The sequence below is a fragment of the Notolabrus celidotus genome, chromosome 6, assembly GCF_009762535.1.
Source record: "Notolabrus celidotus isolate fNotCel1 chromosome 6, fNotCel1.pri, whole genome shotgun sequence".
NCBI lineage: Eukaryota > Metazoa > Chordata > Actinopteri > Labriformes > Labridae > Notolabrus > Notolabrus celidotus.
Window position 1 is genome coordinate 26,032,420 of NC_048277.1, and position 26,111 is coordinate 26,058,530.

Genomic DNA, 26,111 nt, shown 5'->3' on the forward strand with positions numbered 1-26,111 from the left:
TTGAGTGTATCCACAACTGAATAAACAAGATCATTGGTGGTTTCTAGCTCCAAATATGTGGCCTTTTGCCAACCATGCCCCTTGTTATGAAGTCTGTGATCAGACAGGGTTTTTGTGAGGCAGAATACGTCATCCAGCATAATGACATGCAGGACAAACTGCCCGTCAATTACAACAATCAATTATTTTGCTTTGGTTGCCCTATTAGATCACTGGTTGCTCACAGCTTCAAGAGTTGGATCTGTTAATTGCCCACTGTGTTGAATATTGGCCGGCCCTTCTTTTGTTGGATAATCTTTTCAGTTCCACCAAACATTTGGTGGGATTAAGTTCCTGCTGCTTCTCCACAAATAATTCATGAACCATAGGCCGGGACAAAAAGTTGCAGACCATCTGAACTGTTGCAAAACTTTCTGCTACTGTTTTTACAGGATGCACACCAACTACTAAAACCAGATTTAATCTGTGAGCATGGCAATGAATGTAAAATGGGTGTGGCACTTTGTGTCGAAAAATTAATTTGTACTAACAAACTTGTACTTAATTATTTGTTTGCATAAAAATATATAATGATTTAAAATATATATCATTTTTTACATTAAGTTATTCAGATGTTTTATATCTAGAGATTATTAATTTTTTAAATCTAATAAATATTGCTGCTGTCAAATTGTGAAAAAAGGACTGATACTTCAGCACTCTGTCAATCATCTGTTCTGACACCAACCCCTCAAAGCAGTTTCAGGCATTGAAAATTACAATATAGAAATCGTCAGTTGTACTGATGGGGGTCTCATTTGCTTTTGAAAGACAAAGAGAGGCATTAGTGTCAATTTCTATCTGTTTCATGACCAATTAAAAATTCCTCACAGGAGCTTTAAAGACAGAAAAGTCATGATCATGTTCGCTTGCCATCCTGGATGTCTTGTAAACGTTACATACCGGAACTACTGCAGCTTCCTCTTTATGTCATCCCCTGCCTCCTGAGCCTCAGAAAATTAAAATGCTGCTTTATGTTGAATATTGGATGCAAAATATCTTTATGAATACTTTTGCATTGCCGTATTACTCGTTTGCACACAACTATCCCAGTATGTCTTCCACCTCTGGTTGCATATAAACACATACAAAGTAATTTTTTATCACAGATTCACAGTTGCAAATAAAGAAGTAGGCCTGAGAACAATCCCTGTGGTCCAGTGAAGGAACTGTTGTCACCTGAGTGGTGCTCAGCTAAACCCATACATCATGATATCCCTTTGCTGAAGAGAAAGCTGCTTTTACAGTATCTTCAGTTATTATCCTGGGGCGAGCGGGACATAGAGCTTTAAGATAGTGTGTATTGTGTATTGCTTCCTAAACCTTTGTGAGCTCCAGCTAGGGCATGATCGAAATAGATGACTTTCTGTCACTCATGGAGCCTACTTCCTATTTCCCTGGAGGACCACCGGAACCTCCTCCATCTGATCCCCGTTTGCTCTCAGCCAGGTCTCCAGGATGCTATCAGAAAGATTGGCCTGTTCTTAATGGATCTAAGCTTTGCTTCATATAGACAGAGTCTGACAGGAAGGCTGTCTCTTTTGTCCCCATACCTGCATGTGCAGACCCCCACTTTCCTCTCAAGAGGGGGAACCCAAGCCCCTCCGTGAATTCCTCTGACAATGCAAGCGTTTTACAATCTAATAGTGGAAAACCTGCCTGCCCTTGGGGCCGACCTGAGCCTCCCCTGGGGGAACTGCCTCTGTAAAGCAAATCCTTCCACCTGCAAAAAGAGGAAGCAGAGATTTATGCCCCCACACAGGTACACATGTTGTTTATTGGAGGCTGGCATTCACACACACACACACACACACACACACACACACACACACACACACACACACACACACACACACACACACACACACACACACACACACACACACACATACACACACACACGTTTCAGTGCTTCAGTCAGAACATAGGTGCTGTCGTGACTGAACGTTAATGTTTCTACCTCAGTGATTTACAAAGGATGTAGGGATGTGATTTAAAGGCATATGCTTGAGCGGGCAGTCGCTGTCTGTTTGTTTAGTGGAGTCCTGTGGGAATCTTGATGGGATTGTAAATGCTCTATGTGCCGCTGGTTGGGGATATGTGTGTGTGTGTGTGTGTGTGTGTGTGTGTGTGTGTGTGCGCGTGCGCGTGTGCGTGTGTGCGTGTGTGGTCCTTTCCCTGATGCGGACAGACAAAACATGGAATCCAGACCTTGCTGAGTCAGGCCTGTGAATAAAACATGAAATAATGTATGCACTGGAGGCAGAATGCACGCACAAATTCCCATACAGCACTGCACACAACAGCCTTCAACTGAATTCTGTTCTCATTTCCACTCACAGCAAAGAGGTGACTAAAGTTAGAGCAGTGTATCATGAAAACGTTAATCTCCACATGCCATTAATGGAAAGTCATACTAATCAGAGGAATCAAAGGTTTGGTGAGTTTGTTTCAGTTCTCATGTCAAACCCATATCCACATTATTTTGTTATTCAACTGTTCATCAACTTTGAAAACCATTGTTTGACGTAGACCGCCTCCTCAAAATGAAATACAGCCTGCTGTTCCAGTCAGACTTATGGCTTCATAAAAACATTTTACAGTGGAACCATAGCACCCAGCCCTGCCGTCTGAAACCTGCACTGAGAACTCTACTAGCGCAAATGTGGTCATTTTTCATCACTGAAATGAGACCTGCTGAGAGCGGCTAAATAGCGGAGAATGCGGCCTAACTCTTTTTATCAGCTTGCGCTCTCAATGGTCCAGGCTTTCATAATGCAATTCATAAAGTCTTTAAGAAGACAAATAAATCAATATTACCATTTGCTGCTGGAAAATAACCAAGTAACAGACTGAAGGGTTGAAGCATGGAGCTGATGGATGACAGGGGAATGCGCTCTTTATCTCAATGCTGTCTGCTATAAAAAGCACACACCAGAGAGTTTGTTGTGTTTTTGATGTGTGTCTAACAAGTCGATCAACAAGCAGGGGAGAGAATGGATCAGCCACACAATGAGTGACAGCGTGAGCTAAATGCCTGTATTGCAGAATTAGCTGAGATTTATTACATAAATTGCTGTGTCATAACCTATTTATTCTCCCATAACTCTCTGAATCAAGTGTGCTGTGGCCGCAGAGTAACCACTATTGTTGAATCAACTGTGAATTAATCCACACAAAGCCCACTGGCACCTTGCAGGCTGAATAGAGCACAAGCTTGTAAAACAAACAAACAAGTGAGAGCAGTGTTTGCTTCTCAGCTCTCCCCAGGCCCCAGCAGTAATCCTGACTGGACTATTATACACTAATGGTGCTGGCATGCTGGTAGGAGGTGGGCTGCCAGGTCTACCCCAGCCAACCCCCCCTGTCTTTCACCCAGCTGAATTTGTGGGGATGGGAACCGAACAGATTGTGAAGGAGTCGGCCAGAACTCACGACTATGAAAAAACAGGGAGTAAACAAGTAATATGACCAACAGGGGCAGGAGGGAGGAGGCTAGCAGGATCTCAAGACCCCCACTCACAATAGTAATTTGGTGATTTAAAAAAGGAAAGGAATAAGAACAGATATGTATACACATACAGAGATAACAATAAGCCTCATACAGTCATTCACAGTGTCAAGAAAATAATATTCAAAAGTCTAGAACTGGGGTTCCCAAAGTGTGGGTCGGGACCCCCTGGGGGGGCCCGAGGCACAAATCGGGGGTCATGAGATGTCTTCCAGAATGGTTTTTTTTTTTATGATCTAAAAATAGTATGTTACCCATTGTAGTAAAAAATATCAACAAAAATAGTAGCTAACCTTGAAATAAAACCTTGAAAATAGAAAATGTAATGAGTTTTCTGACTTTCTTTTCGCCAGATGACTCCTAAGTTTAGGGTTGGTGAACAGTTAATTATCAAAAGCATCAGTATTAGCAGGTGAATTCATAACGGCACAGAAAACACAACCACATGCTCATATAGGGAGGCTAATTTTCTGCAGACCAGCTAAATTAAGCCAAAATGAAATCACTTTGAGGGACAGTGGGGGTCGCAAGTCACCTACATTTTGGGGGTCGACGGCTGAAAATGTTGGGAACCCCTGGTCTAGAAGTGACTTCATGTTAATTAAGGTAATTTATAATAAGTTTGTGCTTAACTACAGATGATAAACCATGCTAGCAAGAGATAGTAATTGTGATGATGGTTGGCAACAACTGACAGACTGCTCATTCCAGCTATGAGCATATGCTAACATGGTAGCTGACATGGTGTCTTTAAGCAGGAGGACGGGGATGCCCAGGATTGCCTGGATAATCTGCAGTAATATTGTAAGTTAGCATTGTTGGCTAGAGGTTAGCTACCTCTGTTATGAGCAAGCTCCGGTTTTGAGAAATGAAGATGCGCTAAATGTGCTGTTGAGGCTGGCTCCACAAGCACTGGTAGCTCCATACAGATCCATTCATCCATATTTGAAAACACTGGGTGCGTCTCAAACTCTTAACTTCAGTCTCCTCGCTCCTCAGTCAACCCGGAAGTAGTTACTGACCTGTTTATTTCAGATTCACTGTCTAACGAAATAGAGCCATAACATCTAATATATAGAATATATAATCATGGTTACAAGCTTTGCATACTTGACTTACAGGAGGGCACATTGTAGCTGCTAGCAAGGAGGTTAAGGGTCGCCTCTTTGCCTTTTGTTAGGTTGACTGAAAGTTAGGTTGAGTCAGCTATTCAAATTTGGTGACCACTGTTCATAGGCTTCAAAATTCTGCTTCAGAAACCAATGGGCGACGTCACAGAGGCTACGTCCATATTTTAAACAGTCTATGGTCATGCGCTGTGTGCCGCAGGCTTAATATTTGCTACAACTAGCAGGCAGCTGCTAGCTAGCAAGAGCTGCATAGTGCCATTTCCACACAAACACAAGATAAATCTGCTTTATATGCTGTTTTTGCTGACAGCTGAAGTATTGAATTCAAGATGTAATCTTATCAATAATATACAAAACTGATAGTGTTATACATTTAGTAATGGGCATTTCCATCGTTTTATTTTTATTTAAACTTTGTTTATTGATTTTCACATAGAAAAATAGTCACAGCCAAAATTAGAGGTTAGTACATTTTCCTTTTTTTGGGCACAAAGAAACACACAGATGACATACGAAATACAAAACAACAAATAACCCCCAACCCCGACACATACTCCCTCCAGATTAGCTAAATAGAACTCCAAAAATGGAGAACATAAGACAAAAAGCAAATGTAATAAAGATAAACAGATGAAAGCAATAATCTAAACATAGTACAACATGGTGATGCTCAGTCTAAAGACATACAGCAAGCTGAGCTATCAACATAAGATAAGAAAGGGTCCCAGATTTTTTTTAAAGATATGGGCCTTGCCACTCAGGGTCAGCCTAATCTTTCCAAGTTTAAGAAAATAAAGTACACTCTTAATCCAGCTTGAATGGGTAGGTGGGACAGAGGACTTCCAATTAAGGGCATTTCCATTCTTTTTTAGAGATTTGGTAACAGTAATTTTTTTGGTAATATGATTGTTTTTGTCATGTGTTGCACAATTCCATGGCTACTCAATACAACAGAAATCAAAACATGATGCTTTCACTCATGAACCACATGGAATCAGCACTAAAGATATTCTTATCCTACCCATTGAAGAGATTTTCTGCTTTGTCAGTGACACATTTCATGCCGTCTTGTTGGAGAGCTTTTGAGGTCAGAATATGGGGTACTCCCTGTGAGGTTTTCTCTTGGCTGCAGCCTCCTTGTGGCCTGTGCTATCGCCCTGAGAGACAGACGGATCTATCTATGGTTGAGACTCACATACTGGGTTTCTTTTAGGATCAGGCTAAGCCTCTCCCAGGAAACATAAAGACGAGAAATCCCATTAGTCACACTTCAGAAATAAGAAGAGTAAGAAAGTGTGAAGAGCAGGGGAGGGGTAAACAGAAGCCAGAGTGCAGATGCAGTGGCTGGTGTGTGAAATGCATAAGGGGATCATATTTGTGCATGTGAGTGTTTTAAAGCACATGCATTTGTGTGTGTTTGCTTATAAAGGCTGGTGCATCTTTTAGGTGTGTGTGTGTGTGTGTGTGTGTGTGTGTGTGTGTGTGTGTGTGTGTGTGTGTGTGTGTGTGTGTGTGTGTGTGTGTGTGTGTGTGTGTGTGTGTGTGTGTGTTAATCTTCACACAAACAAAAGTGTGTTCCTCATTCCCTGCGCACAGCCCCCTCCGCTCTGGCAGCCCACCTCAATGGTTCCCTTCCCTCCAGCGATGACGCAAATGACCCACAATGACTGACCCCTACGGTAAAACCTGTAAAACATTAGCTAGCGTGAACAAGAAAGAGTCTCCATACCCTCCCCTCAGTGAGCAGGCGGGCAGGGAAGGATTTATAAGTGCCCTTCTAACCAGCGGCTGTCGTGCTGCGGGTGGATGTGGCAGAGGGGAAGGTTTTTTAGAGTCACAGGGACAAAGGGCCAGACAGTTTAGGTCAGAAAATTGGCCTGGACCAGAGCCTTTCCACACTCAATGCCTGCAGTTTTACTGTACATTGTACACACCCCTATTAATTCTTAGCACTTTATTATCCATTTTCCTTTGCCGTTTTGCATTACAGTTTCCTTGTGGTCAATTAAATTAAGGACAGTTTATGAGGAGATTTTCCAAGGAGGATGATAGTTTATTCAATGAAAAGTTGGAGAGTGGAAATACAAAGAGCAAAGTAAATGCATTATATAAGAACAGGAGATTAAGACTCACACTGCTCCACTTCTTATTTCCATCCATTATAAATAGATGTCTTAATCACTTAAAAATCTAACCCTTAAATTCTGTTCGCTTGCCTTTATGTCTGTGATTTTTCTACTTTATAAAGTGGCTCACGCAGGCTGTTACTGCTGTCTCAGTGCTATTTTTAGAAATCTTTAATGCTGAAATTGCAAAAAAAAGATTGCACCTGTCGTCACGTTAGAATTTAAAAGAAAGATGACAAGTCCCAGATGGACCAGAAGCTTTAAATTATCAAAGTGTAGCAATGAGTGGAGATTTTTAAAGGTATAGGTTTTTCCAACTAGTGCAACAACATTCAACCACTGTCTTAAACATTATTCCTGCATATACACAATGATCCAAGCAAACTGCCATGAACCAAAACCTCATTGGTACCCAGAGAGGGATCTTCTGTATGGCACAAATCATGAAAATGCCTCCACCTGGGGGTACAAAATAAGATTACACCAAATTTGCAAAACCTTGATGAGCAATTTCGAGATTACCGTTGCTCTAACACCCATGAAAGTGAGTGTAACAATCTTAATTGTTGCCTTGATGTTTTGCCCTTACAATTAAGCCTCTCAAGCCCCCATATAGGGAGTCTTAGTAGAATCTGACCTACTTTCTTTTCGTCGGTTGAAATGAATGTTCAGGGCTCTCTGAGTCGATCACTGCAGACGTCAGAATATCTCTGACAGAAAGCAGTGATAAAAGAACAAAGGGAGAATGAGAGAAAATGTTGGGAGAACTGGAGGCAGAGGGTGTGAGACAGTGTGTGTGTGTGTGTGTGTGTGTGTGTGTGTGTGTGTGTGTGTGTGTGTGTGTGTGTGTGTGTGCACTTACGTCAGCAGGCCTGTGTGTGAATCCATGACTTTGCAGAGCTCACTGTAAAAGAGAGAGAGAGCATGGTGAGTTTAATTGGACTGAGAGGTGGTGCATAAAAACCCTTGGGTCAAGCTGATTGGAAAAATTGAAATCCTGCAGACTGATCTCCCAGCCCTTCTACACTCTGCCTTAATTAACCCGACCATACTGTAAAATCAGCACTCTCTCTTCCCCTCCCCCCTCCTTCCTTCCTCTACTACTGGAACATATCTTGTTTCTTATAACTATATCCTCTATAGCTCTGAATTTGGGTCCCTTTATATCTGGTCACTAACAAGATAACTCAGCAAAGGAAGCTCTGAGTCAACACACATGAAATCTACCCATGTGAAGCCAGTAATGGGGCATGAAAAGGGACAAAGGGAGAAGAGAAAGATGAATGGGGGCCAGGTTATGAATGGATGAGAAAGAAAAACGTGTACTGAGCTATAATAAGACCAGACAGTTTCCGGTTCCCTTTCCAGTCAGACTTAGCAAAGTACTCTGTAGTAAGTGGATGACAGTGGGTCGTGCTCACTGTGAGGCTTCAGGTCGATCTGCGTGAAAGCTGAGCCTCGCTGTAGATGCTGCCGCTGTAGCTCCAACCACTTCACACCCACACGTAGGGAAGTGGTTCTCGACTGGTTGCTGGCGGGAATAAGTCAAACAACGAGCACGTTCCAGTAGTTTGTTTGTGCTTTGACACCGTGGTGTTTACCCAGCACCTCAGAGGCACGGCAGCCTGCTGTGGGCTGTGGCCTGATGCCATGGTGGTGGACAGGACACGGCTGCATGCTGGCATCCACACTGCTGCCCTCTTAACACTCTGGGTGAGAGGCAGGCTGGGAGTTTACACGGCTGGCACTGTTAAGAGTCAAGAGAGCAGTGGCTCTTTTACACAAGGTTGCAGGCACATATGGTCTGGCTCCTGTCAATGTATTTTTGACATCTTCATATCATCTACTAATGATAACTATGCTTGTTATGTATCTTTATGCCAGCAAACCAAGCGGCAACCTCCGGTCTCAAACTATGAAGCCAATGTGGAAGTGTTATAAACGGCAATTCATCGAGAATCCGCTTGAGGCTGGCTGCAGAAACACCAGAAACCATATAGACACCAATTCAAAAAAGACGATCTTTGCAGCATTAATAAACATGTTTACAGCCTGGTTCAAAAAACGGCTTGGCTCTACGTAGCTCATTTATCTATTGGCACAAACTATACGGGGGGTGAATTTTTTCCAACGCGACAGTTGAGAAGATATTAAGATTACGAGTTTTTGCCCAAAAAATGACATGACTGACTTGACCCCTGGACGGGAACACATAGCTGTTCGCTAAGAGGCTTAAACCTTGCCTCTTTATGTCACACCATGCCTGGTTGAGTTCTGCATTTCCAATATGGCTGCCGTCGATTGGCTTCAAAACAGTGTTCAGGAACAGCTGGGTGACGTCACGGATACTACGTCCATTATTTATACAGTCTATGCAGCAAACGCTTTTCACAAAACTGCCATCAAGCAGACACACTCATGTTTTAAAATAGTTTGGCACAATGTGTCATTACATTGTTCCATAATATGACCACTATATGGAGTGCAATATACAAACAAATATTTAGGAGTGCATATTCCCTCAAAAGTACACCTTCCATGTTTTTCGGCAGTTCTGAATGTTTAACAAAATACTTTGTCTTCACGTCGTGTCCCAGTTCACCAGAACTGTATCAAAAAAGCATTTTTAACTACTAAATGGGCACCAAGTAATCTGTTTTGTCGTTTGTTTCATCTGAGCTGTAGTACAATCACCTGTCACCAGCCCATAGCTCTGATTAATGGTTACTGCCACAATCCTATAATGCTCTACTTCCTAGATGTAAAAGAGCAAAGATGACAGATGGCATCTCATAGCCTAGCGCAGCTTTGCAGTATTTGATCCTGAAAAAGGAGATCAAGTTGTATGTAGGCTGTGTCTGGTTAAATTAGCATATATTTAATTAGCACTTCCTCAAATTGACTACCTACATGTCCCGAAAGTCAAGTTCCACAGACTGCACTGACCATTTCTGTCACCAACCTGCACCAACATCCGCTATCAGAGTATTGACAAACAATAGACCAAACTTGAATAACAAACAAACGAGCAGATCTCCCAGGCCTGCTCACTACCAGTTATTCATCACTCTGTTGTGCTTCTGCCAACGTGGAGTGAGGTGACTGGATGAAGAGATCAGTTGACTGTTATGACTACTTCACTAACTCCTCATTGTAACTAGTCATGAAGAACATTCATGTTGAATTGGTCCTTATTTTGAGACATCGCTCCAGAGAAATTTGTTTTGGTGCTCAAAGTATTGAAAATTATGTTTTCAAAGAATCCAACTGCATCATCTCTTTCCAGAAACAATGTCATGGTGACCCTGCGTGTTCCACAGACCTCACTGGAGACAGACTTCAAAGGTTTGAACATAGACCCAAAGAAAACTGTTGACAGTGAGGTTTATGGGTTATCCACAGTAACCAGGACAATGTTCCTGGAAAGAAATGTTGCTGTTGAAGGTTTTGAATGCTTGAGTTGAAGTTTTTATATATGATTTACTGTCGTTATTAGCAAAACACACACATTTTATCCACGTTCGTAGTTTCGACTAGAAACAATCCATGTCTCAAAACATTGCAATTTAAATCAAAGGCATTTGTATAAATCAAAACCACCTGAGCATGTGCAATTTAGGACTTAAATAACATCTGGTTTAAAATCAGTGTATAAGTAGAATTCTGTTTGTTTCTTGAGTGTATCCCTCCGGATCACAAAAGTACAGTAAATCTCCCGTATGTGTTCCCAGTGGAGCCAGAGTCCCATAAAAATGCCTTTGCTCATATCGAGTGTGTCATGTTTCTCTGGTAGCTCCAACTGAAAGACATACTTCCACTTTGAAAGACACAAAGCATTTTTCTCAAGAGGACTGGTCCCAGTTTCTTATAAATCATGAGTGTTGCTATAAGTAATGGAAAGTCAGAACTAGACCTGGCATATTCTGAGACCTGGCTCTGCAAAATGAATCTTGCAGGAGGGTGAAACAAAGGGCAGAACTTCTAAAAAGTTGATATTTTTCCCAGTAGGTGCAGTGGAGCTTTAAGACAAAAACAAATCCATTTGGAAATTTCACTGCTTCAGTTTGTGTGTTGTGCTGCCTGGAGGGCGTCCATGAAAAAACAGGAGATATCGAAGAAATCATTCATGTGTGGTTTCACCTTTCCAGACATAATATTGGCAAAAAGACTGTGAGATGTCTTAAGTATCATATGCTCATCCTTCTGAGGCCAAACAGGGTAATACAAATCAAACAAGACTTTTTGTTTTATTTTTCTTGTTATCATTACCATCATTAGTGATTTATATTTTATCTAGTTCTCGCTCTGTTGTTTTTTTAGACCTTGTGACTCATTGTTGCTTTTGTCTTAAGAAAATAGATGATGTTTGTGTTACTGTAATTTATCCTAACACTGGCGGTCTACAGTTTGAAACCACTTCACCAACATCAACATTTTGTTGACTGATTTTCCAGCACTGGTTAAAACATTTGATCACAGAGGCACCAGGCTCCGTCCACTGTTTGGTTTAGTAAGTGAGTAGCACCAATCCACATGTATTTGTTGATTACATTTCTGAGCCGGCCTCAGAGGAAATGAATTCCACTGTGGCCTGTAAAGTCACTCTGTTTGAGAGGCTATCAGCATTGCTCGGGTTTTTCTGCCCAGCTTTGATTTTGTGTGGGTTTTTTGTTTTGGCACATCAAAGCGTGCATGTAGACTTCTGTGTAGTCTGGGTCTGTCTCTCAGAGCATGGAGATGAAAGGTTGGGTTGCATAAGAGCGTAGGAAAGAAAGGCTGTTTATGTGTGTGCGCCTGGAGAGCCTCAGTGATACTAGGACCCCCTAATGGAGCAGGACTTCACCACGGCCATGGAGGAGCTGCTGCCAGCTCCTGTACTGTAAAAGCAAAACAGAGCAGTTAAAAATAAGATAAACAGGCTCGCTTATACTTGCATTTACTGTAATTTCAATATCAGACAGTCACAGCTGCTTACATTTTTACTTTCCTTTCCATCTATTTTGGTTATTCTAATTTATGAAAAGCTACATGTACACTTGATTGAGCCTTAAAGTGGCTCACTGATATTATCATAGTGACAACTATACAATATATAGCCTTCATGGCTGCAGCCCTCAGGTTAGAAAGAAGAGGATGAGAGAGGGTAGATGTATTTGAAAGGGCACCCCCTCATATTGCTTTTTTTATACCTTCTAAATGTCGAAACACTACACTTTGTCAATGGTTGTGCGTCACTTAGTGTGTTATTGTTGTGTCAGCGACCTTGTTTGCTTTCTGTCAGGGCCACCGCACTCTGTTTAGCAGAGCCTATTGTTGCCAGAGCCTTGACCAGAAGATCATATGTACAATAAATCTCCCATAAAGTATCCCAAAGTCAAAATGTTCAGAGTAGCGATGGTTACAAGAGCAATTTTTCCTAACCCTGAATGAAGAGGCTCTTACTTCAACCTGTCCCTATGTTGTTAAGAAAGACAGCCGTCACTGCCTCATGGTGTTTCACAAATAAAGTGAAAAAAAAGCTTCAAGCCTCCACATATAATTAATCAGCACAAATATAAAAAAAAATTTACAGTCAGATATTTACCATTAAAGTTTCAAATAACTAAGTAAATTGAACATTAACCTACTGTATTTGTTCAACAACACCGTGGGAAACACTCCAAAAATACATCACTGCTGTCCAGACGGGCCCAAAGCAAACCTGCTGTTTTCTCAGTGTTTCCACTCGCAGCATGACACAACTCAATGACCTCCACTGACACACTAAATTACACCTGAATTATCAGTTTGGCTCTTATACCAAGCCCCTTGCCTCAGTGTGTGCTGCAGCAATTTGTCACAGCGACATGCTGGGTTTCTCAGGGCTTTTCAGTTCTGGGCCAGAAAGCTCTAACAGAGGCAGGAAGGGGGGGGTTTAATGTTGACTTGGCTCTCCTGAAACATGCTCACTAAAAAAGCGGTGACAGAGCTGCACTGATGCATTCGGTGACTCCTAAGAAAGTGGAAAACCGGTTTAAGAGGCCTGTGGGAGGACACAGTGGCTGGTAATTAGGCAGCGTAAATATCCTCAGCCTCCACCAGCCCCTTAGGCAGTGAATAAGAGCTAAAGTAAACCAAGCCTGACTGTGAAATAGCATTAGTCGTCTGCGCTTAATGGAAAGTGAAAAAAAATGTATAGACAAAACCCATTTTTGCATTTATGAGCGTTTCCATTCCCCCCACACTTCCTTGCCTCTTTGCATCACCACGTCTGTTCTTTCTTTTTTCTGCTACAGGACTGTATAGCTGCAGTATTGCGCTTCCTTTGTGAGAAGGAAGCAAGTTGTAAGATGTGAACAGAAACAGGATGTGCAGGACTGCGGTTTTGAACATGTCTCTGTCTCTGTTTTTCCCACAGATGCTCCCCCGCTCGGATTGGGACCACAAAAGAGGCTCCCGAGGATCACAGGTTAGCCCCCCGTCCACAGAGAAAGAGACTAATAACAATAATGATAAACAGCTGACAGGAAAACACACACAAACACACACTCACTCACTCAGGAGCTAGCTCCCTGGTCTTTGTCACTCGCCTACACACACCTTATAAATGACACAAATGCTACCACTAACAGGCTTGTTTGCCCACTCATTTTAGCCGTGGTTAAACAGCATGTCCAGAGGTGTCCCTTCCAACCAGAGTCCTTGTTGCACTCTGGACAATGGTCTGTGATTGGCTTTAAGGCGCTGAACAAGCCATTTGAGGCAAGGGAATTGAAAAACTTGAAGGACTTTGCACAGGGGGCACAGCGGGTGGAGGGCAGCAGACACATTTTTTGAGATTACATCTCCCATCTTTGGAGGGGGAGACTCTGTGTGTGTGTGTGTGTGTGTGTGTGTGTGTGTGTGTGTGTGTGTGTGTGTGTGTGTGTGTGTGTGTGTGTGTGTGTGTGTGTGTGTGTGTGTGTGTGTGTGTGTGTGTGTGTTTGGGAATTGATGTATTGGAGCCACGGGGCAGGACACTGGAGTAAAAAGAGAACAAACAATGCCCTTAGAGTTGGCACGGCCTTATACAGTATGTTCTGTTCTGTGTCGTCTTCTATCAGGAGGATATCCTTTTGGGATGAATAGAGAATAAATCTGTGCTGAAAGTGGATGTTTCAGTGGAAATAAATTCTGGGAGTTGTGGTTTGGTGGACAATTAAGGGATTTTTTTTTTATGAATGGTAATCACAACTTTGCACAGAATCTGGATTGAAATTAAATACACCATGTACAATTTCCTTGAGATTTGAAGACTCCTATAGTAGGATATCTTCTCCAAAAATCTGTCTTACAGTATTATCATCTCAGAAGGAATTTTCAAATAGTATGTTACCCATTTAAAGTTCTGTCCAAGGCTCATATCAATTTGTAATGCGGGGTTAGTAGGCAAGCATATTCTTTGATTGATGCATCTCCTAAGCTGCCATTTAGACTCAGTGGTCAGTTGAGTCTTTTTTTTATTTTGAATTCCAGAGTCCAGAGACTGACAAGATGTGTAAGAAGTCAAGGCTTATGTTGGCATCGCCCTCAATCTTAGGGCTGTTTTTTCCCTTGGCTTTGCTCTCTTGGACCAGGTTGTTGGTCAAAGAGGCTTGTGCCATTTCACTACACCGTGGCACCTAGTGGAGTGTGTAAATCACACACTCCGCTCTTAAGCCGGTGACCAGAGCTGTTTGATTGATCTCCACTGTGTCGTATTCGCCAACATGCACACATTAGCAGGCTCATTTTCCAAACCGCGTCTTTTTTTCCCCATCCAAAGCTTGCGGTGGATGTCTTAGCTTAGGAATTGACAGTGCAGTTATGTATGGAAAGAGCTATTTAAATATTTGTATTCGACTTGAAAACACATTGGTTTTGGAACATTACGCAGGGAGATTATCGGAGAAAAGACTGTTTGTATGCCCGGATCTTGTGACTGTTATTCTAAATTACAGAAAGGCTGGAGGAGTGGTCTTTGAGGCAGACAAGCCATGACATTGCAGTCATGTTGAAGATTTCTCAAAATGGCTATGAGCATATGAAGTATTTGAAATCGGCATTTCTTTAACTGCTGGTTAGGAGTTGAAAAAGGTCACTGCGCTTTTTCTGGTTTTCTGTCATTGCTGAGTATTTTCTAATTATATCAGGTCGTGTGGCAAGCAGCAGTTACGGCTAAAGGAGACTAAAAACATGCACTTTTGTCTAACCTCTGGCTCGGAAATAATTGGATCTGCCATAAATGTTACAGGAGCATTAGCTATTCTCAAGCTCCTACTTTTTATGACGTGCGACAGTAAAACACCTCTAAGCTGGTTCCATTTCTCTGGGCAAAGCTGAGACACAGTATGACATTTTAACTTGGTTTTTATTTAGTGTGCCTATATATTTCGCAGGAGTTTTATAACTGGTGACTGCGCCTGTTGCGGTGCTGATGATGGATATATGTTAAACCACTTGTATCATGTGGTGAATCATCGCTCACTCATCGCCCAGCATTAGCCATCTGTTTTATCTCAGGCATCACTTTTTTGTGCTCTATCCTTTATGTCTGCATTGTTACTTCTGCTTCCACCACTGTCTTTAACTCCATCTCTGTGCCTTTAATCTTAGCTGGCTCTTTTGCTGGAATCAAACACCCTAAAATATGTGGAAGGAAAAACAAGCCCTCTTGTCGGAGATGGGATGGCTGCACGTTAGGGGTCAATTGGCCGGACTTTTCCCAGTAAAGTTTTAACAAGGCAGTTATTCCTTATTGTTTTGTTTTGATACACCCCCTTATACCCCAACACACCCCCTTTTAATAAAACATATAACAGCGTGTAATTGTATCCTGGCGGCTGCAGCCTAGGACCTGGCCCAGCACAGATTCAGTCTGGGCTGTCAGTGGAGGGGTTTGTGAGAGGAGTTGGGTCGCAGAAGGGTTGAGGAAGTGCAGTGCTGCTTGGCGCACTGTTGGCTGTAGGAGCTGAGGCAAGAAGTGAGGTTGGTCTCGGTGGAGTTTTGTGTTACCATTCTGCTGTGATTCACACTGTATCAATGCTCTGTTATTCTAAGTTGAGAACATCACCATCTCCCAGGCTCCTCTTCGACTAATCCATCTCGACAGATGTAATCAGGGCCATTACACTAACTGCACTGCCACTGAAACAGAAAGCTGCACTGTAATGATTTTTTTGAGAGTTCTGTGTAAATGAAATCAACCTAAGACAAAAAAAATTGACTCAGTGAAGTATTTTTTAATATGTTCCCAAGCTTCTTGCTAAGCACATTTCTGCTGATGTCAGAGTGTGAGGATTTGTGTGAGGGGTTAATTGCAAAATAAGCACCACAGTGTGTGTCCATGTGCCTCATGTCGAGCCAGAGCTGCTTACATTATTAAAACGTGTTTACGAAGAGAATCAAAAACATTTCTCACTTCAGTAGGCCCCTGAGACATTTGTCCGGTCTCTAGCTCTCCCATGGGATACGTTATACTCTAACCATTGCACAATTTAAAAAGCCCACACTGCACCAGAGGCTGAGAGGACTGTGTGTTTAGATGAGGGAGCCACAGGGTTAAAAGTGCATAGTGGACTTTCTCTGAAATTACAAAAATGTGGACTCTGTCTGTGTATAACATTAATAATCATCGTGAGACGGGAGGATCAATGTTTTGTTTGTTGCACCAAGTGCACTTTATCTGTCTCCCGCGGACTTACTGGCAAAAAAACATGAGGACACAGCAGGAACACCAGCAATCATATTTTCATGGCTCAGTGTTGTTGCAACAGTCGATAGTGTTGTTTAGAAAAAATTATGTTGGGTATGAGAAATTGCGTGTTGTCCATATGCATTTCTAAAGTCTGTCAGTATAAGTATAAATATTAGATGCATGTATGAACATTCACACAGGGCTATCACTTCTCAGTATTACTTATTTTAGATATTTCTAACATTATATCATGATTAAATGTGGTTGGAGTGTGTTCATGATAAAATCTAACTGCTTGACTCAACTTTGCAAATAGTGTTGGTAAATCTAAGACGCACATAACTTCAGCGACGGGTACACACACAGCAGAGTAACACTTTGATTGCAGAGACGCTGTGTGGACAAACAGCTTTTCACTCTTCATGAGTGACTGCTGGTTTGTTTTGACTGGCCCTCAGTTTGGTTTACATGAACTGCAGCACGGGTGTTAATCTACGGCATGTCTATTGACATACTGTTCCCAACTGTGTTCAAAGAGGTAATCAAGACCATTGCTCATGTACACTGTTGTTATTCACCATAAAATGTCATAACAGAATGTTCATGCACGGTTAAGTATGTAACTTGGCCAGTTTGAGGAGTCATAAAAACTGTTTATTGATGCTGGTGGTCAGATTTATCAAATGTAGAATGTCAACCAAAGCTTGGGGCTTGTGACCAAATATCACACAGATTTGTGGTAAACTTTTGTAAAGAGATGCTGGCACAGGAGGATCAGTGGGTGTGTCACGGACTGACAGTAGTCAAGTGAAAATATGGAGGTATATTATGCCATATTTCAAGCTCAGACTTCATATCTGATAACCTTTTAGCGCTGTCAGGCAAAAGCTAACATTAGCGTTCAGTCATCAGCTAATGGTAATATTATCCAGTAAGTGGCTGAATGCTAATGTTAGCTGCTGTCAGACTGTAGCTGATGCGTGATCAAGGGTTATTTTATCTTTTGTCCTGTCACATTTTCAATTTTCATTGACGTCTGAGTTTCTCATTCATCTAAGGGCTTTGAAATTATGTACTAATCGTCAGATAAGTTATTCCATTTTGCTATAGCTAGCTAGCTAACTGTAGCCTAGTTGCCTACAGCTATTTTAGCTGGGTAAAAGTGTAGAAAGTAAACAGATTAAATGTGTTGTTTGTTGAGCCTAAGAGGCAGCGGTGGGAGAAAGTCATTGTTTTGCAAGTCTCAAGTAAGTCTCAAGTCTTAAATCCCAAGTCTTGAGTCAAATCTCAAATAAAGACAAGTCGAGTCAAGTCCGAAGTCATAGGCATGAAATGTTCAAGTCCTTACAAGTCATAAGCACTGTTTACCAAATAAAATGCCATTTTAACAATATAACAGTATATTAAATTTGACAACTACAATGAATGCATTTTGAATTGTTTTGTTTTTTTTAAATAAAATAAAACCTGTGTGACAAGACTTAGTCACAGAAAAGGAGAAAATGGTCTTCATTCAGTGTTTACATTGACTCTTATTGACATTTTGTTGAAAGAGGTAGAAAATCAAATAAGACCAGTGCGAGCGACAGAACTTAACCGCACAGAAACAGTGTTGACATAGCATTCAGGATATAATCAGTGCTAAGCGGTGCAACAGCAAATTAACTTCTGGAGACATTGTACAGTCACTTTAACTCATCTAATGCTGAAAAGTATTTTCAAGTCATCAGACTAAAGTCCGAGTCAAGTCCCGAGTCATTGATGCCAAAGTCCAAGTCGAGTTCCAAGTCTCTGGTGATATTGTCAAGTCAGTCCAAAGTCATCAAAATTGTGACTCGATTCTGACTTGAGTTCAAGTCACGTAACTTGAGTCCACACCTCTGCTAAGAGGTACTGGTTAACAGTTTCTGTTGCCTCTTGGTCTCAAGTACTTTGGTTAGTTCGTTAAAATGCTAGTGGTAGCTTCATATTTGCATAAGTGATACACTAAAGATGCAGTATAATCCCTCATAATGTCAAAAAGAAAGTGAATTAATTCATTTTCCATGTTCTCTATTAAGACTTTTCCGAAGTATCCTGATGGGCTTTCTTGCAGACAGTTTCACATGTAAATACAACTTGTAAACCTGTACGGCTAAAATTAATCTAGAAACATTTTACATTTTTACTGGATAGCTGACCCTAGCTAACAAGCTAGCTAGCTATAGATCTCTTGATGTTCTTTAATCTTTATGCTAAAATTGACAGTTGCTAGTTGTAGCCTCACTGTAAAGGTAGATATGAAGAGGTAAATCTTCAAAAGTGTGAAGTAGAAAGTGGATTATTAAAGTTTAAAAATTGTAAACTAGCTATCTAGTCACCTGTCTGTGTCACATGGCCAGGTCAGTGGGTCATGCTTTCGTCACTATCCCAAGGCCAAAACCACATTTATTGTTGTGACCTGCATGTAATCTATCCAACATAATGTTAATGGTCATCCAAAGCTAACCATTAAAAGTTGATATAAATTCAGCAGGTAGGGCTCCTCTAATCAGTTAGTGTATTAATCTGATCAGACGAGGGTTGGTTATTTGGCTATTTTGCAAATTTGCAGACCTCCTTCTTCAGTTTTTTTTCTGGCCACCTACATTGTGTTCATGTTGCATTTATTCAAAACAAATGATTAATTATAAACTATAGGAATGACAAATCATTTTCCTGTAAAACAAAAAAAAAGCTGTTGTTTATATGATCTTTGTTCCATATAAAAGTAGTTTCTCCCACATCCCCTCCACACAACTTACAGAGGTGCTGAAACCCTGACTAACTCTGAAGGGTGTTTTTCTCAGAAAAATCTCTTCAGAGAGGAGTGTGAGCCAGTGGCCGACGGTTGTTGACAGTTCCCAGATGTGAATGTGTGTTGCTATGAATGTGGTGTAAGGCAGCAGTAAAAAAAGAGCATGTATGCTTAGGGAGCCGTTTAGAAGTAAGTCATTAAACACGTATACAGCCTCACTGGGAGAGTAAAATACATTGAATTAAATCAAAGCGTTTAATGGAATTTACAAATACTGCAGATGTGTCCAAGGTAAGAACATTCGTCATAGTGCTTAAAAAAATATTGAGAGTTTTGAAGTGTTCCAGCATAACATCTGTCTAAAAGCTTTTTTTTTCTTTGATATTCAGTGCTTTTCCCAGGCAGAAATCCCTCTGCAGGGTTCATTTTAGATCTAAACCCTTAGCAAGTGAAGTCTGCTGCAACAGAGGTGGCCATGGGTGATGAACGAAAGTGATCATCTGTCCTGACAGGAAATGCTTATGTAACCTTGTTATATTATGTAACATACTCACAGTTTGATCTGTTACAGGAGGTCCACTGGTGACTTCAAAGTTTAAGGTTACAGATTGTTGGAAGATTAGGAATATCCAGATGATATCTTCAAGCCAAGATGCAACCTTTAAGAGATTCATAAAAGCCTGAGCCAGGGATGGACAAGACTCTACATTCTTTGTCCTGCTTTGTATCATAGCTCTAACAAGTATTTTGTAGACTAGTTCAGAGGGAGGAATTGTAAAGGTAGCTAGGTTGTAATAGCTTTTATAGTGTGACAGACAGATATTGCATTTCAAGTCATTGTAATGTAACATTGTAAGTCAAAAAGAAGAATTCAATTTTAGAGGAAGCAAGATACCCACCGTGTGTTAAAGCCCATGTCTCAAATGCCACACATGGATGCAGCTTTTTACCACACTGTGTTTCTCGTGTCAGGTTTTGAGCATGTATGAGCTTGCTCAAAATCTAAACTCAGTCCAAAGACATTAATTAATGTCTCACCTTTCATGGCATTTAAGGTCCAGTTGTTGTGTGAGTCAAGCTTTGTGACACATGCCCATCCTCCTTACAGTTGTCTGGTTTCATGCGTATATGTGTTGCATGATCAGGATAATTTTCTGTGTTTGTTTAAGGCCAATGTCAGTGTACATTTGTGTCTGTCTTAGTGCATGTTAATTATGCTTTCACTCGTCTTCTGTTTTGGCTTTGGTGTGAGAACTAGAGTTAAAGTTTGCAGGAGTTGCACATACGTTTCTGTGCATGTTTCAAGATGCAGAGAAGGAGCCAGATGGCCTCCAGTGGCTTTCTTCCTTTCGAACCCCCTCTTTAGCAAACTCCTAAATCAGCCTGCAAATGAGCTGAGAGACAGGTGTTTACATCTTCTCCTCACAGTGTGCATTAGGAGCACGGTATATAGGAAAGGGGAGAGGGAGGAGGGAAAGAAGTTAAGATGAGAAAGAGAGGAGCACAATAGTCGTCTGTCCAGAAATGTTCCATCAGCTGCCCCGCAGGACGTCTCCTTGCCTGTGGAAGAGATTAGTTCAGTCCCTGTGCTGGTCATGTGTCCCATTTTTCAATAAATGTGTGTCATCATGGAGGAATGCCATCACACCTGGTGCACACGCCTTTGGAATCTTTGCAGAACATCAGGATACTTATAAAAATAAAGTGACTTATCTGATGCGACAAAACATAAACGTGTTGCTCAACCTCTTGCCACTCAGCCAGCGTAAATGGGAGAACTGTGAGGGCTGTAGCACGATATAGGGGGTGAATAATCTGATAACATTCTTTGAGAAAGAAGGGATCTCATGAGCCAATTCAATACATTTTGCTCACAGCCAACAGTAACGTGTGTTTGGTTGTTTCTAGTCATAGCAAGGGAGTGTAGGCTGTGAACTTTTCACTTTGCCTTGCAAAAACAAGGCTGGATCACACTCAATAGTGCCTCAAAGCTGTGAGGCAGACGATCAGATACAGAGAGTGTCTGTTGGCCATTTGAGGGGTCAGGAGTGAGGAAGTCAAAGGTCAGGCTCTAGTTGAGACATTGCTAATGAGTCCATTCATTAGGCATCAAGTATCGCACAGCTGTGCCGAACATGTTTCACCTCATGTTGTTGTTCTGATATCTGAAAAGGTGCAAGTATGTCACCTTCTACCACTACGAAGTCACACTCCCAGCTTCATCCAATGTTTTTCTTTCTCTGCACTTAAAGGAGCCTCATACGGAGTAGAATAAACCTTTTGATGTGTGAATGGATAGAAGTGTGCACATGTGTGGTGTGATACCTCAAATATAATACTCTCTACAGCTCTTGGCAGTGTCTCAGTCAGTGATTAAATATGTCCTCTGTAGTAGTGCTCCAAAATCAATCTGCTATTGTTTTCCTATTTTCATTTTGTTCACTTTGGCTATTGTTTGAGGGTAACATTGGCTTTATTTTGCTCCATGTTGCTTTTTTCTCTGAGATAAGTGCACTTTTGAGAAATGATTTGGTCATGGCCTTGTGCGATGTCATTTTTCTGATGTGTGAATAAAAGAATGTTATATTTTGCGGCTGGACATCAAGCCTCCCACATGCAGATTGTGGTAAATTCCTCATCACTCTTTGTTGTATCAGCTGCAGTTGTAGCTGGATAATATTATTTTATAAGTAAAGAAACACTAGTGGTAAAACAAATATTTATAATTATGAAAACTGTAGTTAGAAATATGTTAGAATTATCCACAGTAAGTCATGCAGAAGTGTCCTGTGGTTCTGTGCTAGAATATTTGATACATTAAGATGCAAGCAACATTTAAAAATAACTCAACACTTTACTTAACACCAAGGAAGCTTTGTTCAATGAAAGTGATTTCTGACCCTACCTGCACTTTTTGCTCTGAGAACGCCTCCAGTACTTTTGCACACATGTTTTGGGAATGCCCTCCGGTGGCCAGTTTTTGGGGGATGGTTGCCTCCAATCTATCTAAGATGTTTGATATCAAGTTACTGCTTTCGCCTGCACCACTTGTATTAAATGATCTTGCTAATACAGGCTTAACAATTAATTAAAAAAGGTGATATTAGCTGGTCTCACAGCAGCGAAAAAGCTAATTGCAACGCGCTGGAAACCCCCACATACTTCCTTTCAAGTATGGGTTCTAACATACTTAGATATCGTGTACCTCGAACTCTCAACAGCCAGAGTTCACGGGGAGAAAGAGGCAAATATAGAGACTTGGCAAATGATTTATACGAAACTCAAAACCCTTCTACATTGATTATGTTGATACATGGTGGCCTGGAATGGGGTGGGATGAGGTTTTTAGGCTTAATTGTCATTTATTAATATTGTATTATTATATTGACTATGGTTTGTTTTTGCTCTTCTCCCCTTATTTGTGTGAGGTCAACTTATTGCACAAGCATGAAGTTTCTGCTTGCGCTGATCAATAATTTGCTTCTAACAACCTGCATACAAATATAAATAAAGTAAAAATTTGATCACAAAAAAAAAAAACCCTCAACATTAGGCCAAAAAAACATGACTTCCCAAGATTTAAGTCACTTCAAATGCTCTTCAATGTTAAAGGTAGAATAATTATCTTTGTAAACAAAAGCCAAACAGAGAAATTAGAAACTGGAAGTATCAGTACATTAAAACATGTGAATCAACATGAATCTGTTCAGCCCCACTCACAAAAAAGAAACAGAGGAAAGCACAGACATCATGGACTGTTTCTAAAAAGTGGAAGTAGGCCTTAGTCGTATGTAAAGTAGGGCCACTTTAGAAATGTGTTAAATCAGCACTCTTCCCAGTGGCAGGGGGCCAGGGGCACACTGGGTGACAAAGGTAGTCAAAATATACTGGAGTCTATGAGAAAATGTTCCCAGGTTGATTTATTACCTAGCTAAAGATGTTCTAACTGAGTTCATGAGATCATCTACTCATGCCAAGTCCTTTTTAATACAGCATAATGTTCATTATGATAATATAGACAGATATAACAGATCCAAATAGATCAATTATCAATGAATGATAGATTAGCATGTGCTTTGGAGAAGGGATGAACTGTGAGTGATATTTTGCTGCAATGGCAACTTTGCTTCCAAGCCGCAACCTCCAGTCTTAAAATATGAAGCCAATGTAAAAGTGTTAAAACAGCAGTTCTTTGTGCGTCCGCTTGTGGCTGGCTTCAGAAGCACCAGAAGCCACATACACACCCATTCAAAAAAACAGATCTTTACAGCAACATAAACAAGTTAAAAACCAGGCGGTGGTTTTTGTTTGAATAGTTCATTTCTTTATCGGCATACACTGTACAGGAAGTTAATTTTTGTGTTACTTGTTATTATTGAAGATGTTAAACTTACATGTTTTGCATAATTAAGGGCAATGCTGATTTGACTGAGAAGAAGGCAAACTGTAGCTGTTAGCAAGGAGGCTTAAGGCCCGCCTCGACTCTTCCTCTTGCATAATGCTAGGTCGACTAAAAGTTATGTTGAGTCAGCGTTTCCAACAGCAACTGCTGACGATAGGCTTCAAAACTCAGCTTCAGAAACAAATGGGTGATGTCACAGAGACTACGACCATGTTTTATACAGTCTATGGGAAACTTTAGTCAGGTGATAATTTCCAATTCACACAACTCCCATGATGCTCAAGTCTTGTTTCTCTGTCCTCACAGTCGTCAGGCACCTCTGTCATGGTGGACATAGCAGTGATGGGAGAGGCCCATGGACTGATCACAGACCTGCTGGCTGACCCAGCTCTGCCCCCCAACACTTGCACCTCCCTGCGGGCTGTCAGCAAACTGCTCACCACACAGCTCACCTTCCAGCCCCTGCACCGGCCACGCCCTGCTCCCCTGCTCAACCCCAGTGATGCTTATACCTTCTCCGACTCAGAGGAGGGACCTGAGAAAGGAGAGAAGACATCCATCCACAAGGTAAGGAAACAAAACAAGATCAAGTGATGATATTTTGTAATATCAGGGGTCAAAGTTACAAATCTTAAGTAGTTCTTCTAGAAGTATCCTTGGATGGAAGTGCAGTCCAACTTGTTCAGGCCAAATTATTTATACCCCATGCAGTGCTCCACATACATGTTAATATTTCAGCCCATGTTTCAGCTAATGAGTGTTTCCTGCTCCACAAGCTTTTAGCATCAAATGGAGGAGTGAATTTTCATACGTTGAAAAATAGAGAGCGTCTACTGCTCAGAGTTCTGTTCTCTCTTTCCCAGCCACAGCTGTGTCAACATGACAGATGTGCAGAGCCAGACAGCATATACATATATATATATATATATATATATATATATATATATATACTGTGTGTGTATACCTGTGTGTGTGTCAAGAGGAGAGGCAATATGAAGGTGAATGCTCAAAAGTTAACAAAGATGGACGAGTGTGTGTCAAACAAGCTGGACCCCTGCTGTGGTTATGGATCAAGTTATTTCTCTGAGGAGGATACCGATCCCAGGAAACTCGTGTGCTCAATCGCTGCCATGCCATCAAGCCAGTCACTTGGCTGACAGGTGTATTTATTCAGCGTCTGAACTTTGTAAAAGTAGCTAAGACAAACTGAGCCTGTGGAGTGGCCAGTGAGGCTGCACTCATTAAGACTCCACTCCTAAGGGACAAAGTGCCCGGCTCTAGCTGCCCGAGAGGAGAATAGAGGCAGGAGTGGAAAGTCCTGTGCTTGCTTTTCTTCCTCCTGGCTAAAGAGTTTGAAGTTCATCCTGGTGCATACTGATGCCTTTCAACCACTTTAAAATAACTTGTTTTCTATCCAACACCGGGTATGTTCTCTGTGCTTCAAAAGGCCAGTGCATCAGAAAAAAACGTGTTTCTGCTTCAGAAAGTATAAATGACAAAGAATAGAGTGGCTTTAATCATCTTTGAAGTTATAATGTTTTCAGTCCAAACGGTTGCAGTTTCAAAGTGACTCATTTCTTAGTCACTTAAACTGAAATTTGAATTCCAACTCACTGACAAATCTAAGCATAAGAAAGCATTCAATATTAAGCACAATTTATTTAACATGGCTAAATACAGGATCCTGCATACACATATAAAGAGTAGACACCACATCGACCACTACTACCTATTGGCGCTGACGAGCCGTGGGGCCGCCATCTTGGTCCGGTCACCCGCTCCACTCACTGTAATCTGTTTGGCAGGTGCAATTAAGTGTCAGCGCATTTAAACAATCATAACTCGCTGAATACTAAACTGATTTTCATGCAGTTTTTTTTTTCTGCAAACGTCGTACATGTAGGTATGATACAGGACACATGGTTCGACGTATTTTAATATTCATAGTGGGCTTAACAGTAATAGAATATTCTGATATGTGATATATGTGATGTATGATAGATATTTTGCTGCACAGTGCTCTGGCATCTTGAAGTCTCTGCTGCTTCAGTTTACGTTTACAGTTAGGATCATGGGTAGGATGACCGGAACGAGATGGCGGCCGTATTTCTTGCGCCCCAGCAGCCAATGCGGCGTCTAAACTCTATATACAGTATGTCAATGGGATGCGAAGTCTGTGGGCAAACAACGTCAAATGGTTTGCAGGGTGTGGCTAACAATAGCAGAGCTAGCATCACCAGCCTTCAGTCCTTTTTGCATGCTAACGTCCACATGCCCACGCTGGTTACACATCGCCCTGGTCAGGTCGATGTATGCCAGTTTATACAAGACGCAGCCTACATACAACTTTGTCTCCACTTTCTAAATCATAATAATCAAAATACCGCCGAAACAAATCGCACAACGAGTTGCCACCTATCATTTGAGTTTGTT

General features: G+C 41.4%; 1 protein-coding gene across 2 annotated transcripts in view; it reads left to right on the top strand.

The window, feature by feature from the left end:
• Positions 1–26,111, top strand: part of LOC117813888 (cGMP-inhibited 3',5'-cyclic phosphodiesterase A-like) — a 90,995-nt gene that overhangs the window by 32,776 nt on the left and 32,108 nt on the right. For both annotated transcript variants that reach the window (XM_034684938.1, XM_034684939.1), the window contains exons 2-3: positions 13,204–13,254; positions 23,985–24,245. In XM_034684938.1, coding sequence (XP_034540829.1) covers positions 13,204–13,254; positions 23,985–24,245 — 312 coding nt within the window. The remainder of the gene's footprint in view (positions 1–13,203; positions 13,255–23,984; positions 24,246–26,111) is intronic.